This window comes from Dermochelys coriacea, chromosome 1 (genome assembly GCF_009764565.3).
Source record: "Dermochelys coriacea isolate rDerCor1 chromosome 1, rDerCor1.pri.v4, whole genome shotgun sequence".
NCBI lineage: Eukaryota > Metazoa > Chordata > Testudines > Dermochelyidae > Dermochelys > Dermochelys coriacea.
In genome coordinates, this window is record NC_050068.2 from 165,470,243 (window position 1) to 165,489,642 (window position 19,400).

Here is a 19,400-nt window from a genome sequence, read left to right on the forward strand (position 1 = left end):
GCTGATGGTCTGTCACGAGCATACTGCCTGGCATCCCAAGTTGCCCTATTCTATGATGTTGAGCAGGGGGGGGGAGGTCAGCTGGAATCAGTCAGCATTTCCCTGTGGGATAACACCTACTCGCAGGGTCGGTCAACAGAAAAACCTGGCCTTATTAGGCTAAAAAAAAAAAAAGTCTTTCACTTTGCAGTGCACATTGAAAAGATCAAGTAATTCACTAAATCTTTTCCAACCCAAAACCTGTTAAAGGAATGCATTAACCATAAGAACTCTGCTGTGGAAAGAGGGCTCTCAAGTCCCAGCGAATGAAAAACTAGTCCTATCTCAAATTTACACTGTATTGCATGTTTAACACAATGTGCATAATTTGGAAAAGTGGCCTAGCTAAATGAAGTAGGCTAATGTCATCCTTTCCCATCTCCTTAATCTGTGTTCATTCCCTTAACAGGACACTAATCAGTGTTCAGATTTTCCAGTTCAGCATCTGATTGCTGCTAAGCCAGTTGAGCAAGTCTCGCTTCTCTTTTCTAATTTTTTTCCCAAACTCAATTTTGAGTTTAAAACAAGCCCTATTTTTTTCTTTCAAAGGATTCATACAACTACATTGTACATGGGGGCTGAACAGGGACAGCACAGTGATCTCATAAGTATTACCACTAGGAAGTGACATTTTTCCTCCTTTTGTTCTGCTAGGTCCCTACAGACTGCCATTCAATTATTGGAGACATTCTACTTAAAGGCAGGAAGGCTGCATTTTCAATGTAGATAAATTTCTGATTTAATTTTCTGTGTGATTGAACTAAATCAAACATGATTAGTCCATGAACACTCTTGAAGTGAAGATTATGACCCTTACCAAAGAGCCTCACGGAGAATAACTTGAAATCAGATAAGCAGGCTCTAAAAATATACTTTGATATAAACATTAGCAAAAATGGCCACAATACTCACAAAAGTACTTGTCTAACATGCTACCAATCCTAAGGGGGGGTGGGATTTATTTTGGCTCTTACAGAATTAAAAGGTTGCTAAACTCAAGGACAGACATACGTAACAACTGAATATGCCTCAGGTAAGTGCTTTATCGCAATTTTATTTTTAATCCTTTTTTCAGCAGTACATGCCACTGAAGGTCCTGATGCCAGTTTACACTTACCCATGCATACCTTCCCTGCAAGCGAATTTTTTTTTTTCAGTGGTGAGGGCATATGTTCCTGCTACCTGCATGCAGAAAAAAGAGCCCAATTGTGAAGCTCCTACTCATACTGAATAGCACCTTACTCTTGCTATTGAAATCAATGGGACTACTTGTGGAGTAAAGCTTCAGCATACATTAGGGACCCATCATCTAGGCCTGTGTGCATTTTGCATGAGCATTAAGGTGGGGTTTGGCTAACCATGGTTCTGAGCACTTTTGAGAAAAAATATGACTTCACTGTGGCTTAACTTCAAGGGCTTCCCACACTTTTTACCTCTTTTGCATACAACCCTAAAGAACCAAACCTGTTAATCTGCCTAACGCTAGCAGGATTTTAGCTCCAGCTATACTGAGCTCAATTATATAGTGGTTTACTGGGGGGGGAAGGTTGAGTTGGGATGGGTTGGAGCAATAGCAGAAGGGCCTCAGGGAGCCCTGGATGGTTTTGTCTAGCCCCACCTGCCTTATTAATAATACAAATATTTTACATTGCTTTAGCACATGGCAGTTCCAAAATACTATAGAAGCCTGCCCTAATTAACCTGTTAACTAATAAATGCCATGTCCTTATGGAACACAAATACCTAATCCTGTATTATGCTGCTTTGTTACTTTTCTTTCTGCAGACGTTTATGTTTTTCACTTATGTACAGGAATTCATCTTCAACTAGTCAATAAAAAACAACAACGAACTATAAATACTTGCAGAATTTGTTCCACACTGGGTTATGTAGTCAATGGTTTGAAACAGTCCTTTTATTATTTATATATTTTTTTACTTTACAAATAATTATATATAGTTACACGTGTCCCTTCACAGAAGGTACATTAAAAACAAAAAGCTTGGATCATCCAAAATAAACACTTTGCTGTTCATTAATATAAAATGGACTGATATTTCTAGTAAGAGACATGTCCAAACCACTGTTCATCCAAATTTCTTGCATTATCTGTTCTCGGCGCTCTATCCTTTCAGCCAGTTCAGCTGCTTCTGTTGAATTATAACCCGAGTAAGAAGTCCTAAAAAACCCTGTTAGCTCATTTGGCAAGTCTGAATCCAAAGAATCTTCCTCTTCTTCATCATCACTGTGATCATTTGCTTTGTCACTTTCCAGCACTGAATGGTCTTTCATTCTGTGCAGTTTTGGGAAGTCGTTAGTGCACGTCACATGTATCACCAAAGCGCACAGTGTGAAGACTAAGCCAATACACACACTAGACACAAACAGGAGAGCAGCTCTTTCAGGGTGATCTAAAATTCAAAACAAAAAGCCATTCTTAAAACATCTGTAAACAAAAGCCGAGAACGGATACAAAAGTCAGCGGTCATTTCCAAAGAGTCCTATGTGAGGTTGGGTAAGTTTGGGACTTCTTTAGCCTTATCTGCCATGCAACAAAAAGTCTGTATACTTGTAATCTAAATCCTGTCTAGTCAATTTCTTTAATTACTGTGCAAAAAGACTTGCCCCTAAAAGTATTAGGCTGTGTGTTATGAATAGTTTACTAGCACTCTTAACCACTGGCTGGTAGCCATGCCACCTTTTCTAGCCCTTTTGCCATAGTGGGCATGGCCTGGGGAAAAGGGGGTATGGTCAGAGAGCTTCTGTGTTCTGGCGAAAGGCCCTCAGGCTGTTGCAGCCTTCATGACAAAGGGTACATCTACATTTGAGCTGGGAGGTGTGATTGCTAGCTAGCGTAGGCGTACTCTGCTCCAGCTAGCATGCTAAAAATAGCAGCATAGCCAGGGCAGTGGCTTTGGCTCGCCGCCTGAGTACATACCTGCCCAGCCCCCCTGGATACATTTGGGGGTTAGCCCCCAGATACACAGCTGCTATCCCCAGATACACGGCTATATGTAGTGCTCTGGCATAAGCAGCACTAATGTGGGTACATCTCTGTCAGCTGAGAATAGCACCTGTGAGCTCAAATATAGATGCATTCGTAAAGCAGTCCTGAGACTGCTCTAAGTTGCCACTCAGGACCAGACCAACATGTGCAGTCTGAGTATCAGGGAAACACAAAAGTATCTTACCCATTGCAGCTTTCCCGTCCCCCAAGCTGTCACATGCAAAATGGCAAGTCCTGAGGATCTGATTCATAATCTGCAGTCACTCCATCTCAGGCTGTGCTCTTGTCAAATGTCATAAGTAAAGGCCAGGTGTGAGTCGAGAATGCTAATGTACAAGGGGGTGCAGAGGGGCTACCCGAACCTCCTGATTCTGGTATGTACATTCTGGTTCACCAAAGAATGTCATGTGAGGTCTCAAATAAAAGCTGGTGTCACACTGGTCAGCAATAGCATTGTGAAATGAATGTACAGATAATATGTAAGGAGTTATGCATAGATACTAAAAATATGTTCTTAAGTTTGTGTCTAGAGACTAGTCACCAGCATAGGGGAAAAACAGGTTCTCTCCAGAAAGGCTTATCTATTTGACCGTTCTCATGTAAATTAAGTGTTGTATGTTTCACAGTGGGTCTCCTATAACCAGTCTCGCCTGAATGCAAATGAAGGATTGCAAGAATTTTAAAAAGAAACTAAGCAGAAAGGAAAAGCAGTGGGGGAAGGAGTGCAGCACAGAGAATTCCATCTGCAGGTACACATCAAATGTTTACTCCACTATATTTGGGAGGGAAAGAAGACACCTGGGCACCCTTCACTGAGGAAGAAAAGAATAGCACTTTTGCTTCATGAAAAAAAAGGGTCTCAATCAGGCTAGGTTGAAAACACTGGACTGAGTTTTGGGTGAGATAAGCTTCTTTAGATAGAAGGTTAAGTTTAGTCTCTAGAAAGTGTGTTATGATTTTGTTTTATATGTAACCGTTTGTTTCTGCTATCTATTATCACTTAAATCTCTGTTTTTTTTTATAACATACAAGTTATAAGTTACATTCTTATTTTCACTGTACCTACATCTAAGTGCTGGGGCGTAAAGAAAAATGCTGTTCTTAATTGAATCTTACATGCTGGTGTGTACTGTTCCTTCGGTAACAGCAGGCCTGGTAATGCTGCGAGTATTCAGTGAATAAGGGGCTGGACACTGCTGGGAACACTCTGAGAACTCAGGGAACTGGTGTGTGCCTGTCCCTATCTGTACAACCAGACTAAGACCTGGTGAGGCCTGGAAGGCAGTGCTTGTGCTGCCAGAGGCTGTTGGTTTCAGGGAGCTGATCCACAGCAGGCAGAGACGCTGCTTCATGGTGAAGGACAAGTGATGGCAAGGTGCCTCACAACCCTGGTGTAACAGAGTTGACATCTACTTCTCTCAAATGCCCTCTTTTGGTATGGTGTGTCTGCAGTCTTTCCATTTATGATGACCCATCAGTAGTGTCTCAGGTGTTTTTTTAGCGATTCAGCCCTCCGGCCGAGTCACACACACTGTCTGTATGTGAAACAGAACAAACCCTTTCCAGAGTTTACAGTCTTTAACTTGCCCCAGGCATGGTATAGGCCATACCCTCAAGGCTTCTTCCCTGGAGACACTGTCTTCTAGTGGCCTCCCTGGGCTCAGTCCTTAGTCAGTCCCAGCAGCCATCCAGGAGATCCTTCTTTGCTTCCCCGGTCCCCGCCTGCAGACTATCTTAGGCTCAGTCCTAGCAGCGAGCCAGGAGCTCTCTCTTGCTCCCCCGGTCCCTTTCCAGACTGAGCTGTCCGTGGTCCTACTTCTCTTTCAGACAGTCAGGAACACAGTCCTCTCTCCTTCAACTCCAGGCAGTAACTGACTGCTTCTCTGTTCTGCAGCTCCTTTTATATGGTCCTGCTGGGCCCTGATTGACTGACTGCTCCCTGCAGCCTCTCTCATTGTTAGCTCTTTCTCCACAACCACTCTTGACCACTTGGAGGACTTCTCTTCTGCTCCTCTCTGAGATGGAGTGTGGCAGGACCCTGAGGCCTCCAGTCACACTCGGGTACCCTTGAGGAGCATCACATCAGGTCAGTACTTGTATGAGAGACCTCTAAAGCAAAGGTATGCTACAGGAAGGTGTGATGGTGACTCAGTAGGGAATACTCTTGTGTCTGATTCAGTAGTTAATGTCTTTCCCAGTACAGTGCTAGGGGACACTGCAGCAGTGTCATGTTTCAAATGTTATGTAAAACTAAAGCCGTAATTGCTTGTGCTCATTTACAGATCCCATGACCTCTTCTGAAAGAGTAGAAATGTTGGCTCCAGGGCTGCTCCCAAATTTCAACTTGTGGTGTTATAGTCTGTCTACCTACATTTTTTTTCTCAGTTTTCAGTTAGCTGGTGATATTATTGATATGAGCTGGGTGATACCTTGTTATGGATTGAGTTAAAAGCCCATTGAGAGTGGTAGGTGTGAACTCATCCTTCATTTAACATAACTGTAAGCATAAGCCCCACCGAAGGCAAAAAGTGTGTGTGAACCCATTCAGGAGTTTTTGGCTGAATACTGTTTTGGGTAGGGATGTGTATGTGAGAAGAGATCGCTGTAGTTAATCCACCTCCCTGAGAGGCAGTAGCTAAATCAATGGAAGAATTCTTTTGTCCTAGCACTGTCTACACTGGGGTTTAGGTCAGTGCTAGGTTTAACTACGTCTCTCAAAGTTGTGGATTTTTCACACCTCTAAGTGATGTAGCTAGGTCAACCTAACTTTTCAGTGTAGACCAGCCCTGAGAATGAGAGACAACCTAAAGGAGCAGCTGAAAGCTGAAGATGGCTGACTCTGGAAGAAACCTGGGAAGAGATTTTTGGGTTATGGGTGCAGGCTAAAAGTGTGCTCTTGGTGCTGGGAGCAAAAGAAGCTGTTTCTTGCTATTTGATCCCCTTTGCATTCAGAGACACAGGATTTTGTACATTCTTTGTAAATAAACAAAACTGGATCAAAAAAACTCCTATTACTAATTTCTACTTCTAACTGGAATATCTATAGGGCCCCAAACTTTGACTAGCCACTCAGGTCTAAAAGGGGCAACATTATCTTATATTTAGTTTCCTAAATCCTGCTTTGTAGGGTTGCTGGGTCAGAATTCCCACATCGCCAATGGTGGACACAGACTGAACATCCAACCAGACCATCTTAAAGATCTAGCTAGAGGTTGATCTGGGTGGCACTTAATCTGCAACAAGGCCACATCCCTTTGGGATTTGCCTTGATGATTGGTGGTGGTGGTGGTAGTGGCAATGGGTCAGAATTCCTGTCATGTGCCATCCCAGAGGTGGCTGAATTTTAATTGTGCTTCAATGATCCTTATATACACGGACCAAAATTTCCAGAAATGGATTCCTAAAGATAGGCTCCTACATAAGTGCCTAATTTTCAAAAGTGCTGAGCACACAGCGGCTCCCATTGAAATCAGTCATTTAAAAAATCTTGGCTGCAGCCTCTAAAAGAGTTTGGGATCCTTTGGGATGGAACATATTACATAAATGTCAGTTGCTATGTTATGATCATCTCATCCTCCCGGCAACGTGGTAATGCTCTACCAGCACAATTACTAGAAGTAACAGGATTACCAAACACAGTATAAGGAGGGGGAAAAAACCCAACATTTTCCTACCTCTAACGTAAGCAAATGTAGCCAAAGAGTTGCTAATAATAATTCCATCTTTCTTTGGAAGCCTTGATTCCCTGGAGTCAATGCTTATATCTGTAATGTGAAAATACAAGACAAATTCAATTAGAGTATGTTACGCTTGATGATGCTACTAAATTCTAATTTTTCTTTCAAGTAATTTTAAATCCAACAGGTCATCTAACTGAACTCATGGAAAAATTTAGGACTGACAGTGTTATGGTTTCAGGGACTTTGCAAAACATTAGACCAAACCCGTGATCTACAAACAAAACATAACTGATAGTTAGAAAACTACAAAGTTGTTATTAAACAGCAGCTATGACCAATCCCATTTAGTGCCTGAATCAAAGACCAATGAGGCCAAAGGAAAGATTCCCAATTACTTCACTGAGCTTTCGATCAGACCCTAAATGAATCACTTCCCAAAACAATCTCTGCAGTATCCTAGAAATGGTGGCAATAGAGCAGAAGTGGGCAAACTACAGCCCGCAGGCTATATCTGGCTTGTGGGACCCTCCTGTCCGGCCCCTGAGCTCCTGCTCCAGGAGGCTAGGCCCCAGCCCCTCACCCACAGCCTCAGCTATCTGCTCCACCGGCACAATGCTCTAGGCGGCGGGGCAGCGAGCTCCTGGGGCAGTGCAGCTGCAGAGCCCGGCCTGACCTGGTGCTCTGTGCTGCGTGGTGGTGGTGGTGGCGGCGTGGCCCGGCTCCAGCCAGGTGGCATAGCTGTAGCGCTGCCAGCCACTGGTGCTCCAGGCAGCACAGTATGGGAGCAGGGGGAGGGGGAGTTGGATCAAGGGCCGGGGAGTTCAGGGTGGTGGTCAGAAGGCGGAGGTGTGGATAGGGGTCAGGGCAGGAACGGGGGTTGAATGGGGGCAGGGGTCGGGGGGGCAGTCAGGAAGGAGAGCGGGGGTTGGATGGGGCGGCGGGGGGCAGTTTGGGCAGGGGTTACGGGGGCAGTCAGGGGACAGGGAGAAGGGGTGGTTGGATAGGACAGGGGTCCCGGGGGGGAAGTCAGGAATGAGAGGAGGGGTTGGATGGGGCGGCGGGGGGCAGTTAGGGGCGAGGGTCTGGGGGAGGCCAGGGGACAGGGAGCAGGGGTTTGTGGATGAGGCAGAGGTCCCAGGGGGGTCGTCAGGGAATGGAGGGGTTGGATGAGGCAGGAGTCCCTGGGGTGGAGCAGATAGGAGGTGGGGGCCAGGCGATGACCCCCTCCCCTAACTGGCCCTCCATACAATTTCCAAAACCCAATGCGGCCCTCAGGCCAAAAAGTTTGCCCGCTCTTACCATAGAGGATGTGTGCTAGCCACACCGTTCATTTTCTCTGCTGTTCACAAAATTACATTTCAGCCTTACTCATATATGGTTATCCAGTCTGAAACAATCATATACTCACGGTGACTATTCACATCTCTTGACCACAGTTAAGAAAGATGTACAATAGTTATGGATAACCACAATGTGCCCATGTTCCAGTGATGGAAATGTCAAAATGCAATATGTTTAAAGTTCTGTTTAAAGTGACTTCAGTGGCTTAATTAAAGATCACAGCTCATAGTATGTAGTATAAGGGGATGGTTAGAAGATAACTGGTTTTTTACGTGCAGTTTTCCCTCTACCTTATTCCAATCTAAATTTAATAAATTAATAGACAAGAATGAAATATGCTAAGACATTAATAAGATTATACTGTGGATGGCTACTTCCCAGGGAATGAAAGTGACCAAACTGAGAAGCAGCTGAGGAGAACAGCGATGAAAATGAACAGTACAAGTGTTGCCACTCTGATTCTTGAGGAAAGCTTGTGTATATAAACACATCATTGATCAAGGTTGCTTTTTTCAGAAAATCTTTAGCTCTGTGGACAAACAACCACATCAGGTAGCTTGTTTGGTTTGAACATGCAGTTTCAGGCAAATGACTTCTCCACACTTTAAGGCACCCCTTTAAATATTCAGAAACGCTGGCAGTGAACTACAGCGCACATTGGGCATATGCATTCTGGAGCAGAGACAGAATTCCAGGCTGTGCCTCTGTAAAAGGTAGACATAACGAGGCAGCGATTGGCATACACGGGTCCTGGAGAAAATGGGTAGCTCCTCACTTACCAGAGCCACTGAGCATCTATTGAGTCAACAGGTTCTTCCACAGGAACAGGTGTGGGAAGCATGTCCTCACCCCTCAGCTGCAAGCTTACCAGCTTCACCTCCCAAATTTAGGACCAAATCTTGCAACCCTTGCTCGAGCCAACATCTTATATATTTTTACAGGCATTTGGATTGCTGGATTTGGCCCACAATAACTTATTTAATATCAGGCCCTAGAATTTTGCCTTTGTTCCTGAATGGATTTCTCATTGTGAAATTCCCACTTTACAGTATCATCAGAATCTAATTGTGTAGAACTCATTCTGTTGATGATAAAACATCATTTTTTTTTGCAACTTTCAGCAGTCAGAGCCAGTTTTAACACGATTTTACTATTCCCCCCTCTTTATTCTAATACAGCTATGTCCATCTGTGATCAAACATATTTCCTATTTTACCTTAAAGACAAATTATGGTAATAAAACCATAAAAATTACCATATTCACCATCGTTCTGCTTCAGAGAAGGATTTAGATTAGAAATCATTGGATCAACTGCTGTAAGTATGATTTTGGGAACTAAAAAGAAAAAAGAAAAATTGTGCACTGTCAATTTTAAGAACATTATGCTGTCTGAGCTGTTATCTTAATCACACTGCAAATAAGGAAAATTCACTATAAACTATGGCCCAGAATAATAATCAAACCCATTATTAATCCATTTTAAATGTGCACAATCAACACCTTTATGATCATTGTAACACAAAAGACCAGGGCTGTAATTTTCTGCTGGCCTCGTCCACTAAAAAACATTCATACAAATGACAGGTTTCAGAGTAGCAGCCGTGTTAGTCTGTATTCGCAAAAAGAAAAGGAGTACTTGTGGCACCTTAGAGACTAACAAATTTATTAGAGCATAAGCTTTCGTGAGCTACAGCTCACTCCGATGAAGTGAGCTGTAGCTCACGAAAGCTTATGCTCTAATAAATTTGTTAGTCTCTAAGGTGCCACAAGTACTCCTTTTCTTTATTCATACAAAGGCTCTAGTCCTGCAACTGGATTCGCACAGGCAGACCCTTGTGTCTGCATGCAGCTCAAGTGCAGCCAATGTGGCTGCATGAGGGTGGTAGGGTCTGCTCTTCTGGGTTGGATTGAACGAATAGGGCCAGGGTTTGTGCTCCCAGAGCCACAGTTATCAAAAGAGCTACATTTCTCCTGTTAATAACAAAAGATGAATCAAATGGAGAGCAGTTTTCTTCTTTCTTTCAGGGGCAAGATCTTTCTTTTTCTGCTGCTCTTCTTATGTTTCTACTTGTAGTCAAAAGTAATAGATGGTAAAAGAAACAAGTTCTTGTTAAATCCCTTAGCTCCAGGTGAGAGCAAGGGTCTGGACTGCTGCCAAAGATCTGTCTCACAGGGCATGGTTTCCATGAGACATAACTATCTAATAGCTAGATCCAGCTTTCTGGACCAAAAGGAAATGCCAAGGAACAGAAAATAATGAGGCATACTTTTGATAGACCTTAAATTGTGCCAACCATTGCTTTTGATGAGGAGAACAGATCAAGTCTGTAACAGTCAGTAAAGAAATGTTTGAAACTCTGTGTGATGTGCTCTGTAACTTTCCTGACTAGAAGTTTTTTTTCTACTTCAAGTGGTGGACCTTACTGGTACTCCATTGTGGGTGTTCATGCACTCCATGTGCCAGAAAGCCTGCAGTGGAATACAGAGACCACACAACTTGAAGAACTCCAGTTATGGTAAGGTAAGTAACAGGAGAGTGTTCCAGATGGAATGAGCTCTTAGGCCATGTCTACACTATGATGCTGCAACCGTGCTGCTGTAGTGTAGATGCTTCATACAGCGATAGAAGGAGTTTTTCCATCACTGCAGTTAATCCACCTCTCTGAGTGCTGGTAGCTACATTGAAGGAAGAATTCCTCCATTGACTTAGCCAGAGCTACACTGGGAGCTATTTCAGCTTAACTACAGCCCTCTGGGGTGTGAACTTTTCACTGGAGTGACGCAGCTAGGTTGATCGAAATTTTAAGTGTAGACTAAGCATTGGTCTGAGTGGTCAGAGAACTGTTTCCTTTTAATTAACTTATTGTTCTTCTGCATTTTAGTGGATTTAATTTGGAAGCTTTCACACTCTTCTTACAGGGATTAAAATGATCTCAAAGGAAGGCACATTGTGTACATGTTAAGAGCTCACAAATCCTGTGTCAGATGAATGGGTCCTTCAGTTATCCTGATCTTGGCATCTATTCACTGTACTATACAAAGACAGACTGATGGAGTTTCACACGCATTTGGAAAATGGAAGACATTTCAGGTATGAAACAAATGTTCGCCAATAAACTGTGTAAAAAAAGATTGACAGGAACAGAGTGAGGTCCAGTCCAAGAGGTTGAAGTAAAGTTTTACTCTGAAAAATCTGAAAGATCTGAAAGAGGACAGAGGTGCAACTAGCCCTGAAACCGGGACAGATATTGTCTATGTTAAAATCCAAATCTCAAGTGAGTGGAAACCACCAGCTCAGAGAGGACGAGGTGAGAAGAAATTCTGAGGCAAAATCAGGAACATCTCTCAAAGTACATAGTTAGCGGACTTACAATTGAGAAAGCCGTCTATTTCTGAACATAGGCATTCCTTACCACTGTGATGTGCTATCAATTCAGTTCAGTTTGGCTGCAACAAGCAAATTGCTTTAGCAAAGTAAAACTTGATATACTGCCATAATCAGAAATTTCAATGGAGAGGTTTGCTTTAAAAACATACTACTGTACCTATCCATTGGGAGTCTTTTATCAACAAGAGCTCCCACCCTGTGTGTGGAATTTCAAGAATTCCAAAACTCTTCTTTTCTCATGGCTACTAGATGATCTGTAAAATAGTTAGAGCTGCAAATCACTTGCTAATGCTTCAGATTGCACAGTTTAGTAGTGTTTGACAGAAAAAACCTGCAAAATGTGCCAGCAACACAGAAGAATGTTATCTACTACCTGGTTTATGAGTCTTTGCAAAACCACTACAATGATTAATAGTATGAGTTATTTTACCACATACATACCCCTCAGCCCACAAATAAAGAACAAGGTGTCATAATTATTGTTAGAGTAACTAAAGGGAATTCCAGTAACTCCTTTTATAAAAGGACCAAATACAGAATTTACTGTCTAAGCATATTATGTATTAGCTCCATGGCAAGCCTCCAGCTCCTTCTTCATAAAAATAAACATCAATCTTTGTAATTCCTCTCACCTGAAGGCTAACATATGAGGGTAGATTCTTAGAAGCTCTAAAACATACCTTTAAAAATCCCCTATTGTGCCTGCAAGGAACCTGCCTTCTAGATAATCCATAGATGATCATTGTTTTCTCTGATCTTCAGATATATGGCATTGTACAACTAAAATAAGAATCAATCCCAAAATGGCTACTTATTGCCAACCATGCAAGTAAACTCTGAGTACTGCTTATTTGGGCCTCTCCCATGGGAAGACCTGCCAGAGGTAGACTCGGAAAACTCCACAGTATTTCCCCATAGAGTTAATTCGGCATATTCCCCATTGGGAGTGGAGGAGATTGCAGCTGCAGAGGGGAAGGGGCAGGGTGCACAGCTTTCAAACCTATGAAGTCCAAAGATCTCTGGTGATATTGCCAAGAGTTAACACCTCCTTTCGACTGGCAGCACAGATTGCTGCTGTTGGCTTCACCAGTTATACGAGTATCTTACCTCAGTGCTCAGGCCAGGGGGTAAGAAAAAACAGACATGGGGGGACTTAATGATACTATTGCAGTTTCTGTAGTGTAGCAGTAGGGGCCTGATCCAAAGCCCTCTGAAGAAGTTATTGGAAAGACTTGGATCAGGCTATATGTAAGCTGCCTACAGGAGCTAGCTACTTCCCTTTTGGCTAGATGCCACCCTTACCCGGCTGCCAAAAATGCAGAGCCCCAGTTATTTGGTGCTCAGGTGCAATGACATGTGCAGGCTTCTAGGGGGCATAGAGCATGCTCCCTCTCTGGTCTGGGGGCTTTTCTGCCCTGCACACCGACCAACTGTTGGATGAAACATTAAAGCAGAATGGGCAGAACCATTAAAACAGAACCATTAAAACAAACCCACTACTGGGCAAGAGCTGTTATTGATCAGGACATACAGGAGAATGAAAACACAGATACAGGGATGGAATTTAAAGTGGAAGGATGTTACATTATTAATTTTTAACTTTAATTGAGCGGGTTAACTCTCCCCAGCCCCAATACCAAAAACATATTTGGTTCAATGTGGTGTTAACTGACCTCTATGCCAAATATCTAATGTTCAGGGTTGGACCTCTTCAGCCTCTCCCCTAGGATTCACCTCTCCCCCCCAATCCTCTGGCTCTCTTCCCTGTGAGGGAGAATGAGGGTACAAATGGGAATGTACTGTAGGAATTACGATACCTTTGGGCAGATATCAAGGTACATGATGGAAAGGGGCCATGAGTGGGCTGCACTGCAGTGCAGGATTAAAGTGAAGAAGCTGCGGAATGCCTACCGCAAAGCCTGCAAGGCAAACCACTGCTCCGGTGCTGCCCCTGTGACCTGCCGTTTTTACAAAGAGCTGGACGCAACACTTTGTGGCAACCCCACCTCCACTCCGAGTACCACCATGGACACCTCAGAGGCCAGTGCAAGAAGGCAGGAGGAGGAGGAGGAGGAGCAAAGCAGGAGCCAGGATGCTGAGGTGGAGGAAGACACCCCGGAATCCCTAGATGCATGCAGCCAGGAGCTGTTCTCAAGCCAGGAGGAGGGTAGCCAGTCGCGGCAGATGGTGCTTGGAGAAGGACAAACACCAGAAGAGGTTCCCGGTAAGCAGCTTTTATTTTAGGAAGGAAGTTATTTGGTGTGGGCTCTTGGGGCGAGGAGGGTTAGGGCTGCATGCATGCCTAGATGCAGAATAGGGCATTGATATGCTCTCTCACATCATGATAATCGGTCTCAGTGATCTCTTCAAAGGTCTCAGCCAGAACTTGGGCAATGCGCTTGCGCAGGTTTCTTGGGAGAGCCACTGTGGTCCTTATCCCAGTAAGGCCTACGTGTCCACGCCACTGTGCCGTGAGGGGCGGGGGGACCATTGCTGCACACAGGCAAGCTGCATATGGGCCAGGGCAGAATCTACATTGCAGTAGAAGACCCTCCCCTGCTTCCCAGGTCACCCTCAGCAGCAAGATATCTTCCAGGACGAACTCCTGTGGTAAATGTGGGGACAGTGTTTAGTATAGGGGCCCCCTGCCACTGTTGGCTCTCCCCAAGGCACAGAAACTCAGAGGACAGTACAGCCGTGAAACAATTAGTCACGCTTGACCCCGTGCTTACTCACCATTTTGGGGCTCCCGTGAGTTATGTTCACTTGCTTTGGGACAGCCAAATTATGCTATTCTGTAGACTGTGCTTGCCCTTAAGTACGGGGAAATCATTGCTCTGTCTGGTGTGAACAATGCTGCCTCTGTTAAGTGTTGCATTTTGCCTTTACAGATGCAACCTTGAGATCTCAGCCGTCCGTGTTATCAGCGGCCAAAAGACTCCAAAGAATCAGGAAGAGGCCACGTAAAAGCAAGGAAGACATGTTGCATGAAGTAATGCAGCATTCAAGTAATGAAAATTGAAAAGTGCAGGAGGGGCGGGACAGTGAAAGGAGGATCTGCCAGCAGAATGAGGAGCGCCAGCACAAAAGCGCGGATCGCCGGCACCAAAGCATGGAGCGGCTGATAAGCATAATGGAGTGCCAAGCTGACTCTATCCAGGTGCTCGTAGCCATGCAGATGGAGCACTACCACGCCAGCCTTCCCCCCCGCCCCCGCAGCCCTTGTCCCAATACTCTTTCCCTTATGCCCCCATGTCACCTCCAACCCACTTTCCCCAACATCCAGGTTCTTACTGCCACCAGCTGCCTCCAACACTTGTAGCTTCACCACCCAGCCCTGCAAACTACGACCCTTACCCAGTGCACTCAACCCCCATCACAATGCAGTATAGCCATCCTGAAGTGCAGCACTCATTGCACAGCACTCCAGACAGGACATATGCAAATCTGTGATTTTACCGTTCACCACCCCACCCCCTTACCCTTTCCCAAACAGTTGTGTTTCTTTTCAATAAATGAATTTTCTTTTCAAAAAATGGATTTTTTGGCTTTGAAAACATTCTTTATTATTGCATAAAGTAAAAGATACCTTAGCCCAGGAAAGAAACAGGCACTGCAAGTCAGCTTAGCAAACACAGATTCCTACTAACATTGGAACCACTGCACTTCACTCCTGTGCAGGGCACCAGACATTACTGGTGGCTTCAGCCTCAAATTGCTGCCTCAAGGCATCCCTAATCCTTGCAGCCCAGCGCTGGGCCCCTCTAATAGCCCTGCTCTCTGGCTGTTCAAATTCAGCCTCCAGGTGTTGAACCTCCGAGGTCCATGCCTGAGTGAATCGTTCACCCTTCCCTTCGCAAATGTTATGGAGGGTACAGCATGTGGATATAACCGCAGGGATGCTGTCATCGGCCAGGTCTAGCTTCCCATACAGAGAGGACCTGCGGCCCTTTAAATGGCCAAAAGCACATTCCACAGTCATTTTGCACCGGCTCAGCCTGTTGTTGAACCACTCCTTGCTGCTGTCAAGGCTCCCTGCAAACTCGTGTCGTATGTGTTACTCACGTCGATATCATCGTTGGAGTCCTGTCAGTTTGTAGCTTAAGGAGTAACTTGACTGCCAAACGTGACGCACTGGCGAGACTCGTCAGCATACTCCTCAGCAGTTCGGGCTCCATTCCCGCAGACCAAAAGGGAAGACAGAGCGCGCAGTGCAAAAAACATTGAAAGATGGTGCCAAATGTGGATGGAAGCACAGGGATTGCTGGGATGCGAACTGATGCATAATGGGGCATTGGCCCCACCGCCCCCTTCCCACAAGCCACAGCACCAGAATGGGAAGAGGTGCTCTGTGGGATAGCTGCCCATAATGCACTGCTCCCAATGCCCCTGCAAGTGCCGCAAATGTGGCCATGCCAGTGCGCTGTCAGCTGTCAGCGTGGACAGACTGCAGCGTTTTCCCTGCTGCACTCTCCGAAGGCAGGTTTAACTCACAGTGCTCTACATCTGCAAGTGTAGCCATGCCCTGTGAGGGTGAAGCGGAGAGGTAAGAAAGACAATGCCCATGAGCAGCCCCAGCCTGTGTCCCCGCCTCCTTGGGCAAGTGGAGGGTCCAAGGCTCCCCACAGCAGCCCAGCCCCCCTGGGTGACTCTTACCATAGCCCAGCTCTGGCTTCTGCCCTCGGGGCAGGGGGAGAGGAGGAGCAGAGGGGTCCCATGGCAGGTGGAAGGTGTGGGGGGCCCAAAAGTTCTTTGTGCTCTGGGCCTCAATAACTCTTAATCTGCCTCTGGCTGCAGGGGTGCAGCTGCACTGGTGCTTCGCTGTAGTGCTTTAGTGGAGATGCTATTCCTCCGACAGGAGACCTTAGTTAATCCACCTCTGAGGGCATGGCTACACTGGAAACTTCAAAGCGCTGTCACGTCAGTGCTTTGAAGTGCGAGTGTGGTCGTGTGCGAGCACTGGGAGAGAGTTCTCCTAGTGCTCCTGGTAATCCACCTCCATGAGGGGATTAGCTCCAAGCACTGGGAGCGTGGCTCCCAGCGTGCTGAGCCTGTCTACGCTAGCGCTTTAAAGTGCTCTGCTTTGCTGCGCTCTGGGGGGTGATTTTTCACACCCCTGAGCCAACAAGTTAGAGTGCTATATAATGTAAGCGTAGCCAAGCCCTGAGAGAGGCAGTAGCTATGTTGGCAGGAGAAGCTCTCTGGTCAACAAAGCGCTGTCTACACTAGGGGTTAGGTTGGTATAACTCTGTCGTTCAGGGGTGGATTTTTCACACACTTGAGCAACATAGTTATACCAATGTAAGTCTGTAGTGTAGACCTGGCCTGAGACTTTACCCAGAGTAAGGAAATCCTCTGTAGGGGGAGGAACTTAGGTGTACCCATGTGGATCATATTTCAGGATCAGGGCCTTTATACAGTGCTTTGATTATGCTGAAGTGCTTTATAAAGGCTAACACAATACAATAGTGGATTTTCTTTACCTAGCTCTGCTGTAGATGAATTATGTGGAGCACAATTTAATATCTAGTGCATTTGTCAAGCACATATTTTAATTATTGCAATTTATGTTCTGTAGATCTCTAGCTGTGTGATTGTACCTACATCTCAGGTATTTTGACATGTAGCTATAATAGGTTACAGATACTAACAGGAAGGCCAGGTTTAAGAATCCAGCTCTGGGCATGTGCGCTCATATATATATATATATATATATATATATATATATATATATACACACAACTTTGCATTATTATGCTCTGCAAGTAGAATGAGGTCTTCAAAATTATCACATATTTGCTCTTACCACATGCATAGCTGACATTAAGATATTTTTTCACTCCAGGCAGGCACGGACTTCCAAAATGGTTGTTGTTAACAATAATTTTACACCTTTGTTTCCCATAACACCTCTTTGATAATATTTCTAAAGCTGTATAGGACAAACAGTCTGAAAGAAAAAAATTTGAAATGTTGGTTATATACATATACTTATGTTATCAAAGACAATATCTACTACATGTGTACTTATGAACCTGAACATGTCATCCATATTCAGTCAAAACTCCCATTGATTTCCCTGAGTAGGACTGCAAAATTAGATCTTAGGTTTATTCATTGAATATAAACCTACCTTGCTAACTTCTACATTTGCCTTGCATTTGTTAGAAGATGGGATTTGTATATTTCTGTTGCAGGTCAAAAATGTGCTCCCAGTTTCAATAACATGCCATGTGCATTAATTTTATAAAAATAAACTCATCCACCCAGATTTTACATTGAAGGTGAAATGAACTGAATAGGAAAGTTTATGTATTGTACCTACCTGCTTTAATCTACTTCAGAAAAAGCAGAATATCTTTAAATGCTATTAATTTCTCACATGCACTAAACACAAATCTAACAGGAAAAATGCATTTTTTGTCTTGTTTTTTAAATACGAAACCTTCTGAAATTGCAAGTGAGGAGAAGGTCATTGTTTATTGGAGCTCTCTGCTCCCAACCAATATTATTTAGTTTCCTTTGTGGCTTTCCATGAATGATGGATGCTTTCTTTTTGGAGTCTCCAGCTGGGGACTTTTAAGAGGTAAGAAATCTATTTCACTCCTTTTGACCACAAATGTCAGACAAAGAAGGCAGCTCATTATCTTCTTCCTCTTCATTTCCATCTGGGTTGGCTAGTACTACTTTAGAAGAAACATGCTAATGATCACAAGGAGTTAAAATAGGATTCACAATAGATTTAACACAAGGCAAAAATCAGTCACCTTTGAAAAGAAAACAGAGATTTCATATTGAGGTTTTTGACAAAAATAAAAATTCAAAATTTGAAGTCCAAAGATAGAACAAATCTTTAACGTATTGATTTAATTCTTTTAAATGCAGACCAGACTTAAGCAACTATGAGTAACTTGTAAACCTGAGTAGCTAGTCTGCGGATACTGCATTAGTTTGTTTGTTTTTGGTAAATGGCTTAGTCACTGGTAATCTTGAGATAAATATTCCCTTGAAAGCAATTCTTAGCTATAAGAAAAAGCTGGTGACTCTTAACTCCAGCACTTTTGATGCGAGTCAGAAAACTATAAGAAACAAAATACTTTAGTTTGCAAAATCTTCTGACCACATTACATATGAAGTCTGTCATAGTGGAATTTTATAAACTCAAAGCTGACAAAGAGAAGGAAGAGTTTCGATTCAATGACTCAGCTGTTTTAGTCTCCCTTTGGTGAGCTTGAATGCTGGAAGACAGAGTATAGAATCATAGAATCATAGAATATCAGGGTTGGAAGGGACCCCAGAAGGTCATCTAGTCCAACCCCCTGCTCAAAGCAGGACCAAGTCCCAGTTAAATCATCCTAGCCAGGGCTTTGTCAAGCCTGACCTTAAAAACCTCTAAGGAAGGAGATTCTACCACCTCCCTAGGTAACGCATTCCAGTGTTTCACCACCCTCTTAGTGAAAAAGTTTTTCCTAATATCCAATCTAAACCTCCCCCATTGCAACTTGATTAGGTGGATTAGGTGGATTAGTAGATTAGGTGGATTAGTAGATTAGGTGGACATTTTTAGGACTCTTTAGGCAGCAAAATAGTTTATCTTGGCAAGTAAGAAAGAAACTAAAGAACGTTCTGTAGAGGAACTATCAGATGATCCGTACAGGAACTGCTCATGATAATAATATTGTTCTTGCAAGTTTAATTATATTTTCTACAACCTTTCTTGCTATGCTGTTAATTTTATTTATATGAATGGTGTCTTATATGAGGCTCAAGCTGTTGGCCTGCTTATTTCATTCAAGTACAATGATATAATGAGAACATATTTTATTTCAGTTTTTTTAGGTGTTGGTTCATGTTGCTGTTGAAGTTAATAACTCCTTTTAGTCCATTTTCATGTTGACTTTGGGTTAGGCTCCTCTACCTGAGCCATTCTTGGCACATTACATA

General features: G+C 43.9%; 1 protein-coding gene across 4 annotated transcripts in view; it reads right to left on the reverse strand.

The window, feature by feature from the left end:
• Positions 1-1,934: 1,934 nt before the first annotated feature.
• EVA1C (eva-1 homolog C) overlaps positions 1,935-19,400 on the reverse strand; it is a 66,552-nt gene continuing 49,086 nt past the window's right edge. For 2 of the 4 annotated variants that reach the window (XM_043508706.1, XM_038415923.2), the window contains exons 5-8: positions 17,263-17,406; positions 9,323-9,403; positions 6,721-6,810; positions 1,935-2,450 (exon numbers count right to left, since the gene is read on the reverse strand). In XM_043508706.1, the coding sequence (XP_043364641.1) occupies positions 2,047-2,450; positions 6,721-6,810; positions 9,323-9,403; positions 17,263-17,406 (719 nt within the window). In that variant the 3' untranslated portion in view covers positions 1,935-2,046. The remainder of the gene's footprint in view (positions 2,451-6,720; positions 6,811-9,322; positions 9,404-17,262; positions 17,407-19,400) is intronic. The other 2 variants (XM_043508697.1, XM_038415932.2) reach the window with 2 other exon arrangements.